The sequence below is a fragment of the Biomphalaria glabrata genome, chromosome 8 (assembly GCF_947242115.1).
Source record: "Biomphalaria glabrata chromosome 8, xgBioGlab47.1, whole genome shotgun sequence".
In the NCBI taxonomy this organism is placed as follows: Eukaryota; Metazoa; Mollusca; class Gastropoda; family Planorbidae; genus Biomphalaria; species Biomphalaria glabrata.
Genome location: NC_074718.1, coordinates 20,594,679 through 20,606,152, shown reverse-complemented (window position 1 = coordinate 20,606,152; position 11,474 = coordinate 20,594,679). Strand labels below are relative to the sequence as shown.

Sequence of the window (11,474 nt, the reverse complement as noted above, 5' to 3'; positions counted from 1 at the left end):
AGATTAGTACTTATCTGAACTAATAGGTTAAATAAAAATTGTTTTTTCAACATTGATTTCAAAGCCCTTCCATCTCAATAACACTAGAATAGAATAAAACATATATAATAAATAGCTATCATTATAAATGTTGCCATATCACTATATAGTGTGCTTCAAAACTTTTAATGTTGGTAGTCACTCACTGCATTATTACAAAATAATGAAACATTGATGAAAATAAAATACCATATTTGTATTTTAATGATTTCCAGCATAGTTAAAATGACACATTTAGTTAATAAATTTAGAAAGAAAAAAAGCATTGAAGTTTACTTTTATTTGCTAGCTATTTAAAAATATTGATTGCAGTAGAAATAACAGAACAAACAACAAGCAATGGGCATGTATAAAAAGAAGTCAGTGACACTTGTTGCACTGTTTATTTATGTTATTAAAAAGGACTTTCTTTGTGCTGGATTAGTTAGCAGAAAGTAAAAAAAAAAATTTACTTCAATTATTATTATTATATGTAACAAATTACACTTATGTCTGGAAAAAGTTCATAAGAATTAAGCAAAAAGTGATTTAAGGTCGATGCTAGTACTATAAATAAAACTTAAAAAAAAAAGATTTATTACAAGCAATTACTATAAGAAGTCGAGAATTATGGTAAAATGTCTAAAAAAAGTTATTGATCATGTCAGATTTTCAAGTGCATTGAATTGTGTGCTACTTAATATTATATTTTTAACTTGCAGCATTGAATTTTGAGTAACAAAAATAGTTGGTGCAGTAGCCAATATCTCAGAATTATATAAGTAGCTACTATTGCAATCTTGATCTAATTCCTACTTTTGGAAATAAATTGTAAAAAAAAAATCACTTTCAGTTCAATTTTTAAGGGGGAAAAATGTGGGATAGTAACATAATATTTATGAAACAAAATTAAAAACAAATGCAGCAATATATTGTAACATTGGAATGGGATTAATTATAAACTTGTGACAAAAAGCAAAAATGTGTTTTCAAAAAGAGTATCTTTAATGATTGCTATTCTGTGTGAAGAAAAATTATTTTTATTTCAATGTTGTACAATGTAAAAAAAAAAAAATTTATATTAAAATACAAGTATAACGTGCCATATATGGGTAAAGTAAAAAAAAAAAAAAAAAAAAAAAAAGGAACAGGAAATAACACACAAATAATTAAGTAAAATAAACACCCATATGTATTTACACTACAAAAAAAAAAAACAAAAAAAAAAACACTTATAATAATGATTCCTCTAAAAAAATTTTTTTTTTCAAATTTCAGTAAGGTCCACTGACATAACAGATTATTCATGAAAGAGACAAACAAGTAAAAAAATATAGGCATATATATATATATATATATATATATATATGCTGTCATCTCCTAATGCATGATTCAGTTACTTTAACCTCATAGTAACAAACACAGACCAAAAAATATTTATTAGTAATATTTATTAAGCTAATACACAGACCTGTATAAACCTTAACATGGGCATGGTCAGGTTTTTAAAAATATTTATGTGTGTGTGTATGTAATTAAACTTCATTATTACAGACCCTTCATTCTTTTGAATGTTTTTTGTACTGGTACCCTAGAATAAGGACTTCATGGAGTTTGTGAAAAGACAGTAGACACCTAGGCCTTGCAGGTAGAGGGTCTGGGGGAGCGTTATGATCTCCACCAGTGGGGTCTGGGGTGCCAAGCATTATTTCCAGTGCAATTTGTTTCGCATAGGGCCCCGCAATTGTTAGGGCCAGCCCTGTTGGTTGGAAACCCTAATCCCTAACTGTAATACTAAATCCAAGCCTAAAAAATTTTTCTTTTCTTGTCCAAATCTAGTTCTCTTTGCTAAGAGCTCTTTCTTTATATTTCTACCTTGTAGTGCAAAAGTTTCATTTTTATCTTACTTTAATGAAATTATCTGGAGCAACTGTATTAAGCATTTACAGTTGATGCTACGACACACACACACATATATATAAATCTATTTTATGTAGCAAAAGTGTATATAGCGTGGCTGCCTGTTCAAGTGGTAAGCGCGCCGGACTGTTATTCTGTTGTCTCAATGGTCTATGGTTCATACTCTGCCTGATGCCATCCCTCGTCACCCTGTAGCAGATTTGGAAGTAGATTATCTTCAACTCTGAAGGAAATCCATAACATGTAAAACAAGCAAACATTTTATACATATGCTTCACTTAAACTTTTAAATAAATGTTGAAAATCTCTATAAAAAAATGTCATATTTTAACATTTTTCTCAGAATATACATATGAGACTGACTAAAAAAAGGATTTCATGCGCATAACATAAATTAATTTTATTTTAATTTTGTAAATAAATGATTCAGAGGATTTCAAAAGGTGATTGATTACTATTGTTACAAACTTATTTTATGCATATTTCTGACAGAAAGGATTAGTTTCTACTGAGACTAATCATTTTTAAAACCTTTATAGATTATGAAATGTACAGAAAACCACAGCCACAAAAAGAAATATAAAAAAGTTCTTAACTCTCCAGTCTGTGCACCTAGAGGAGTCGAAAGTGGCGTAAATGGCCACTTAGTCGAGCCCATTCATATTTAACACGAACATACTGCACTGAACCTCTCACAAACAGAAGGAAACCTGAAATTTAAAAACAATATAAAGAAATATAAATGTCCAAGAAAAACAACAACATTTAATTAGATTAAGTTATTAGAAAAAAAAAACACTAAATTTTTGGCTATGAAAAATATCTATATTATTATAAAAAGACTGATTTAATGGCATATGGAAAAAAAATGTGACAGGTGATAAGAAAAAGATTAAGATGTGGGACAACAAACTGGATATTTGCATATTTTTTTTTTAACATTTGAATCTAGTTAATTGGACAAGCAGCTTGTTCAGACCAAATGTAAAGTACTGAAACAAATTATATATGTATTGTACATATATTTGGACCAAATGAGAGTAAAATATGAGGAATAAACTACAAGACAGAAAATTGATATAATGAAAAATTATGAAGAAAATTTAATTAATATATTTTTGCTTATAATTGAATTACAAATAAAGCATATTCACCTTATTCATGTTGCATATTTATGTGACAATTGAAAAGCATTGGGGAGCATGGAATATGGAGCATTTGATTCACTAAATTATTAAGTCAAGGTAAAGATTTGGATTTATGGCACATGGGCACAATTTAGTCCATGACACGTCCATTATCCCTAAAGGATTACTTCCCCTATGCTCAAGTTATACAACTGAGGTATTAAAAAAAAATTCTGGATCTTTGGGCGCCTCTGACCTGACATTTGTCAACGAAAAGTAAAGGTGGTTGGCCGTTGTGCTGGCCACATGACACCCTTGATAACTGTAGGTCACATAAGCAGATGACCTTTACATCATCTGCCCTTTAGATCACAAGGTCTGAAAGGGGAACTTTATCTCAACTCAAATTTCAGTAGTCAACCACACCTCCCGGATAAAGCCCAGTATTGGATTTTTGGCATATTCGCACAATTCAAGCAATGGCTATGATAACACTGACCCCTCAATGGTTATTTTCCCTGAGGTATTAAAAATAAGGTCCACTTATAGCTCAAATAGTAAAAATTATAGTAATGTAATAAAAATCTGTTGTGGCTAAAAATTGTAGTAATGTAATAAAAATCTGTTGTAAATAAGTACATATTTATAAGTACTTTGCCAGTGCTCAACTTAAATTTTAGCAGGATCAAGAATTTGGATTTTTGGCATATTCGCACAATTCAAGCAATGGCTATGATAACACTGACCCCTCAATGGTTATTTTCCCTGAGGTATTAAAAATAAGGTCCACTTATAGCTCAAATAGTAAAAATTATAGTAAAAAAATTATAAAAATCTGTTGTGGCTAAAAATTGTAGTAATGTAATAAAAATCTGTTGTAAATAAGTACATATTTATAAGTACTTTGCCAGTGCTCAACTTAAATTTTAGCAGTCAACCCCACCTCTGGGTTAAAGCCCAGTACTTTCCCAGGATGCATGACTGAATGCATGATGCGTAGGACGTAATCATCATCTTTTTTGAAGTAATGTCTGTATTATATAAGATAAGAACAAGGCAATCAAACAGTGTTTTGAGGTTTTCTGTTCTAAAATATTGCTACTATCTTCTCAATCAGGCCTTCTGCAAACACTACTTAACAACACAACACAGCACATCTAACTCAAGAACATGACAACAAGAGCTTCAAGTAACAAAGTGGCGATTTAATTTACAAATACATCGACAGAGAATTCAAATGCTTTCTTGTACTTAACAGAACTGCCTAACTAAACATTACTAGTCTCCCTAGCTCGTACAGCTACATCGTCGAGGACTCAAAGGTACCACAAGTCCTTACTGCCTTGCTGTCATGGACTCAACTGTCTCTTGTTACACACTGTCTCTCGACTGTGAAGGCTCTTGATCACATGACCACAACACAGGTCATACTTGCGTGAACTAGCAGTACTGTCCCCTGTCTATCGACAGCCGTTGACCTGTGTGAGTCGTGTGTATCAGTAGGCTGCACACACATTAACCCTTTCAGTCCGCCACTGGAGTTACAACAATATTTCCCTCTACTATCCTGGTATATGGGGTGATCAAGGTATTTGATATTGTTGTAACTCTAGGGTAGGCACTCAACGTAAAGGCAGACAACTCAACACAGTTTAACAGGAAATAAAGACAGGACAGATTCACTAGGACAAACACATAACAATCTTCAACTTCCTCAGAGTCTTGCTACTAATTTACCAGTCCTTTAGGGGAGGTATCCCTAGAGAAAATTGAGTTTTAGGTCTAGAATATCAATTTTTAACTAATAACATAATTAAGTAGATCAATCATTTTTCTTTACATGACAATCATTTTTATTGCTTAAATCTGTGTCTAAAACATGTTTTTTAAAAGTTTTTGTAAGGGCTATGAGACAAAATTTTAATAAAATTTATACTTTAAATTCATTTTTCTCAAAATGTTAGTTTTTGCACATGTCATTGTGCCTTACTTGGAATTTCTCCTAAACTACTTGATAGATTTTGATGAAATTTGAAACACTTCTTAAGGACATCATTAACTTTACTTGTACAATGATTTTTTTTCAATATTTTATTTACTTTTTTTTTTAAAAAGTATTTTTAATTAATATTTATCCTGTTTTTTTAGGTCTAAAAAATACTAAAAATTGAAAAATTTGTAAAAAATTTAACATACTTAAATCTGTAATTCTGACGTACCAATTTAGAGGATCCTTTTTTCTTATCTTTTAATTCAATTTCATGTATTTCTGATCAATAGTTTTTACAAAATTAAGAGTTTTAATTTGTATACAATAAACAATATGGCCGCTGTTACCATGGCAACCATCATCCAAAAAAACTTTTTTTTAGCATTATTTATTTTAGAATATCATTATATGTTACCATAACAAATTTCAAAGGCCTAGCTTTAGAAATAACTAAATATGATTTTCAGGGATACCTCCCCTTTAGACAGCAACGACAGCCTTCCCCGCTTCGCTCCATGTCCCTTCTACAACCTTCAGGCAGCACAAAAGCTGGCTTCTTAGTTTCCAAGCATTCAGACTTTTCACAATCCCTGATGCACTGTTATTCTCTCTCTCCTAGTCTTCCTGTTTACGTTCACTAGTGCGCACCTCAAGGTGCAAGGCAGGGTTACAACAATATTTTGGATTTTGGCACATTAGCACAATTCAGACCATGTCATGCCTATAATCCCTCAAGAGTTACTTCCCCATTTATAGGTCAAGTGCTAAAAGTTACACAACTTAAGGTACCGGTAATAAAAATAAGGTCCACTCAAACTTAAATAGTAAAAATTTTATTAATCTAATAAAAATCTGTTGTAAATATACTTTTATGTACTAGTTTAGAGAGTAGTGACGCAGTAAGACAAAAGAATGACTTAGTAGAATAGGCGAACGAGAGAGCAACATGGCGATAGTATAAAAGTAGGTTGTTTCGATAGTATAGAAGCAGGTTGTTTCGGATGATAGTGAGATAAGTAGCGACCTTTATGAAGACTAGACGGACTTCCCAGTTATAAATAAATGTGTAATTTGCAAACAGTGAAGGTCGTTATCAAGTTTATTATTAACCTGTGATGTTCTGTGGCTAATGTGGAGTAATTCATGAGATAGAAGTGAAGTCAGATAAGATTAGTCCACAACAATACATATAAATTATACGTACTTTGCCCAATCTCGATTCAAATTGTAGCAGTCAACCCCAACTCCAGGATCAACGCAATTAAACCATGTTTTGAGGTATGATACTTTAAAAATATTATGAGTTTTCGGCACAATTTAGGCTAGAGATTGCATGTAACTTGGCCATGAAGAAGGAGCATCTATCAAGGAGTCTATGGTAGTTTTGTTCCTAAAAATATCTGTTGTAAATATTATATATTCACAATTTCTCTGCCCCATCACAAATCCTCAGCAGACACCCCACCTCCTAGACAAAGCCCAGTATCTTGCCAGGGTTTACATTATCAAACAGTGTTTTGAAGTTGTGTGTTCTAAAATATGTTCCCCTAATATTCTGGTATCTGGGGCAATCAATGAGGATATGTTCCACTGTGAGACAAGTCACGGTACTCACAAAGTGGGTGCTCTTCTCTATTCAGCACAAAGAAAAGAGTGATGTAGTTGTGGCCAATCCTAAGTCTGGACATGGTCGTGCTTCCATGCTTTGTCAGACTCTTAGATGTGGGCCGCCACCTGACACCCGCCACAATCTGAGTTTGTAGTGGGTCTCAGCTTCCTACCAATCCTATCCTGCCACTATCGATAGGTGGCAGAAGGTCTCAGGTCTGAGCAAAGAATTTGGGTTCATGACACTGCTTGATTTAGGCTCTCTTTGCTTCTCTGTCTGCCGTTTTGTTTCCCACTATGCCCACCTGGGAAGGGATCCAGATGAGGGTGACATCGCTATGGTCAGCTGTTATTTGGTCTAAAAGCTTAAGGAATGTCAGTCTTTATCCGCCCCAAAGCTTGCAATGCAGATTAGGAGTTGGAGCATATGAAACATTTTCTCCTGTCTGATGCTTTTACAGTCATTAGTGCAAGTGAGATTGCAAGTAATTTGGCCGAAAAGGTGGAACATCCATCGGGGAGTCTACGGGAGATTGTTTTTTTCCGAAAGGAACAGGCATACAAGACCTTTCCATCCATTTTTAATCCGTCAATGTAAATGGTGCCACAATCTCCGTAGCTCTTATCTTATCTTATATAATACAGACGTTATTTTAAAAAAAGAAGATGATCCTACGCGTAATGCATTTAGTCATGCATATTAACTAATGACCTAAATTCTGCTAAGTCACTGATTTTCTTGGCTAGCTCAGGCAACCCATTCCATGCTCTAATAGTACTAGGGAAGAATTAGTACACATAGCATAAGGAACGAGGAATGTGCCATTATCTTTGTGTCTTTTTGAGTATTTTATTAGATTATGTTTTTGTATTTGAAGATTGTTTCAGTGTTTTATGTATAATTGCTACTTTACTTTTTCAGTCTTCTATACTGAAGGCTTTCTAAATTTAGTGATTTTACTAAAGGTGTTACTCTAATCAAATGTGAATATTCGTTTGTTACTAATCTCACTGCTCTATTTTGCGTCTGTTCCAGTTTCTTAATGTTGAGTTGAGGGGTCCCAAACAGAGGATGCATATTCCATTATTGGCCTAACCAAGGTTAAATAACATTTTAATTTTATTTTCTTATTTGATTTATAGAAATTTCATTTAATAAACCCTAATGCTTTGTTTGATTTTTTTTATAGTTTCGTCAATATGTGGATTCCATGACAGTTTTTCATTTATTATAACACCTAGGTATTTTGGTTTTTAGTCTGTGTTACTGGTTTACCATGTATAAGATAAGTGGAATTATTTTGATTCCCATTTCTGTGATTCATCTAATTCTCTTTGTAAAATTTCTGTATCTTGTGTATTTTTTTTTATTGTTCTATATATTATGCAATCGTCTGCGAATAATCTGAATTTTGTTGCTGAACTAATGCAATTTGGTAAATCGTTTATGTAAATTAAATGGACTTAAGACTGTTCCTTGAGGTACACCTGAGTTTAATGTTATTGGTGTTGAAGCCTTTATTATTACAGTTTGTTCTCTCCCTATCAGAAAATCTTTAAACCCCTGATGCAATGGACTATCTATCTGCTCAGTATCATCTAAACCTTTTGAAAAATCATCAATTAGTCCTATTAGTTGTGTTTCACATGATCTATATGTTTGTTTGTTATGTTTGTCTAGGTGATTTATGACGTTACTACATATTATGTGTTCTAGGATTTTTACATGTGATGCTGGTTAGTGATACTGGTCTGTAGTTTCCTGGGTCAAATTTTTCTCCTTTTTTAAATGGAAAGGGGGGGGGGGGAGACATTAGCGTCTTTCCAGTCCCTTGGTATTCTGCTCCGGTTAAGAGATGCCTGAAAAAGTATTTTGAACACTGGTGCTACCTCATTATTTAGTTCTTTGAGTAATCTAGCTGGAATACCATCGGGTCCAGATGCTTTATTCGGTTTAATGTTTGCTAATAGTTTTTGGATCCCCTTTTCTTGTACTTCTATATCTCCTGTTGTCTCCTGCAGTTCCCTTAAGTGGACTTGTAGTGTGTTTGGGTCTGTATTTTCTTTTTTGAAATTAAGAAGGTATAAATTTAATTTGCGTTTATTCATCAACCAAGAAAAGTTCGGTGGGATTTTTTTTTAAATAGAAATTAGGTCAATGGGTGGGGTTAAATTTTGGGATTGATTCTCTCATTCGAAGGCCCAACGGCTGTATGAAGTTAGGCCTTCGATTGTAAAGTTCTATATCTGTAGGGTTAAATATGGAGTTAAAGCAGGATTCGTGGGGTTGGAATTTAGCTTGACTATATACTGCATTGCAAGCTTTTTCAGTCTTATGTCCATGTCGTGCCCGTAATACCTAAAAGGTTACTCTCACTTCATATCACAAGAGCTAAATTTTATTTAGTTAAGTTATTAAAAACAAGGTCTATTCACAGTTAAAATAGTAAAGGTACCGGTAGTAAAAATTTAATAATTTAGTAAAAATCTTTTGTAAATATTATATGTTCACAATTTCACAGATCAAATCTTCGTAGACAACCCCACCTCCCGGACAAAGCCCAGTACCTTCCCAGGGTCGACATAGTCGAATAGTGTTTTTAAGTTGTGCGCTCTAAAAAATGTCCCCCTAATATTCTGGTATCTGGGGCAATCAATGAGGATATGTTCCACGGTGAGACGAGAGTCACAGTACTCACAAAGTGGTGGCTCCTCTCTCCTCAGCACAAAGGAGTGCGTGATGTAGGTGTGGCCAATCCTAAGTCTGGACATGGTCGTCCTTCCACGCCTTGTCAGACCCTTAGATGTGGGCCGCCACCTGACATCCGCCACAATCTGAGCTTGTTGTGGATCTCAGCCTCCCACAGATCCTGCCGCTATCGATAGATGGCAGAGGCAATACTCCTGTCTCAGGTCCGAGCAGGGAGTTTGAGTTCCTGACACCGCTTGATTTAGGGCTCTTTATGCTTTTCTGTCTGCCGTTTCGTTTCCCTCTATGCCCACATGGGAGGGGATCCAGATGAAGGTGACATCCATATGGTCAGCTGTTATTTGGTCCAACAGCTTTGATTTGATTTTGATTTTAGGCACAATTTAGGCCATGGGCTAAATTCTATACAGTTAAATCATTAAAATCAAGGTCTATTCACAGTTAAAATAGAAAAGGTAGTAAAAATTTGATAATTTGGTAAAAATATAATGTAAATAGTACATGTTCACAAATTCGTAAATCAGATCTTCGTAGACAACCCCACTTCTCGGGTAAAGTCCAGTACCTTACCAGGGTCGACATTATCGAATGTTATGACATGATAAGAATTAGTTATTTGTTTCGGGAATAAGGGGAAAGTTTTAATTAGCGACAAGTGACGTGACAGATCTTTAAAAAATACGAACGCTCTAAGCGACGCAAAAAGGAAGACGCTTCTTGTAGAGTAGTAGACTTGAGTACAATAGAATAGATAATGATTTACGGACATAGCTGACATCGGACGATTCCCTTCTTGATTATTAAATATCTTTATAGAACAACATCAGCGTTGACTACATATTTGATTGTTTCGGCCTTTCGCCGGTGTTACTGAATTAGTTGAGTTCAGCGTTACTTCCAGTCAGATCTACACTAGGCATATTGTCAAGAATCAACACCGCGCGGAGGCTTTAACAACGTGGCGACTCCAGACTCGGAGCTCACTGGCAGCAACATCCATAAGGATAGAAGCCCTCTGTTAGGAGGAGGCAGAAGTACGTCATCGGCCTAGTCTGCAGCTAGACCCTGATTATACAGCCACGTCGGCGAACGAAAGCCAGTGAGATCCTGGACTCGTAGACCTAGGAGGTAACGAAATATAGATCTAGATCTACATTTGTAATTTGTAAACGTCCATACGTTGGGGCATCGTACTGAAGCCTGTAGTTCGGTATTGAGAAGGCTACAGTTGGTGGAAGGGAAGAAAACCGTCCTGTCAAAGCCGTACTGAAGAGATATCGCCTGCCCGGCATCGTGAGGACGAACGTTAAGGTCACCTCTGCAAGGCCAAGATCGACCGTTGAGGTCACGCCAAAAAACTTGTGACGTAGGAGCCATCTTACTGCCTACGGCACTTAAGTACAGTAGTGCTAATTTGATGTACGTCTCGGCTGAATCTGTGCTACACGTTAGATAGCCAGATAGCCGGTATTTTAGCACTGGACTTTGACTTTGTCGCTGTGTCAACTGTTGGACCGTTCCAGTTTCACTTTGGACAGACGACCACCAGGAACCACCGTACCTGCGTCGGAACCAGCAACCGGAACCAGACTCTACGTCACCGACGAACCGGAGCCAGATGACAGATCACCGTGAACCAGAACCAGACGCCGTACCACCGAAGAACCGGAGCCGTTGCAGACCAGTACCGAAGGACCTTGGAGAGCCGAAACGTTCGCTGTCCTTACCTCACCGCTAGGGAAGACATCGCCGTGAGCCTTGCCGCCGGGACAGACATTAGCGTAGGAAGAGTGGACCCGAGACTGACTGTGGAGTTATCGCCGCTTCTTAGACAGATAAGTCAAGTGTTATTTAACTACTTTCTCCTTAGAATAATTAGTCTATAGGGAAGTGACCACTCGCTAGATTATCACTACCAGGTTTAAATGTGGTGGATTGGGGATATCCTTAAAATTAGGTGTAATCTAGCAAGAGGTCCAGATATACGTTTAGCTGTTTAGCTGTTAATTCGTCCCGTATGTGAATGTTAATCATTTAGTTAAGCATTTTTTTTGTAGTAACGTCATGTATTAATTGTTTGCAATACTCCTGTCTTAAGTCT

The 11,474-nt window shown here is 35.4% G+C and overlaps 1 protein-coding gene across 1 annotated transcript in view; it reads right to left on the bottom strand.

The window, feature by feature from the left end:
- Nucleotides 1-214: 214 nt before the first annotated feature.
- Nucleotides 215-11,474, bottom strand: part of LOC106074402 (NEDD4 family-interacting protein 1-like) — a 108,374-nt gene continuing 97,114 nt past the window's right edge. Inside the window, exon 7 of the mRNA XM_056039330.1 lies at nucleotides 215-2,648. Coding sequence (XP_055895305.1) covers nucleotides 2,551-2,648 — 98 coding nt within the window. The 3' untranslated portion in view covers nucleotides 215-2,550. The remainder of the gene's footprint in view (nucleotides 2,649-11,474) is intronic.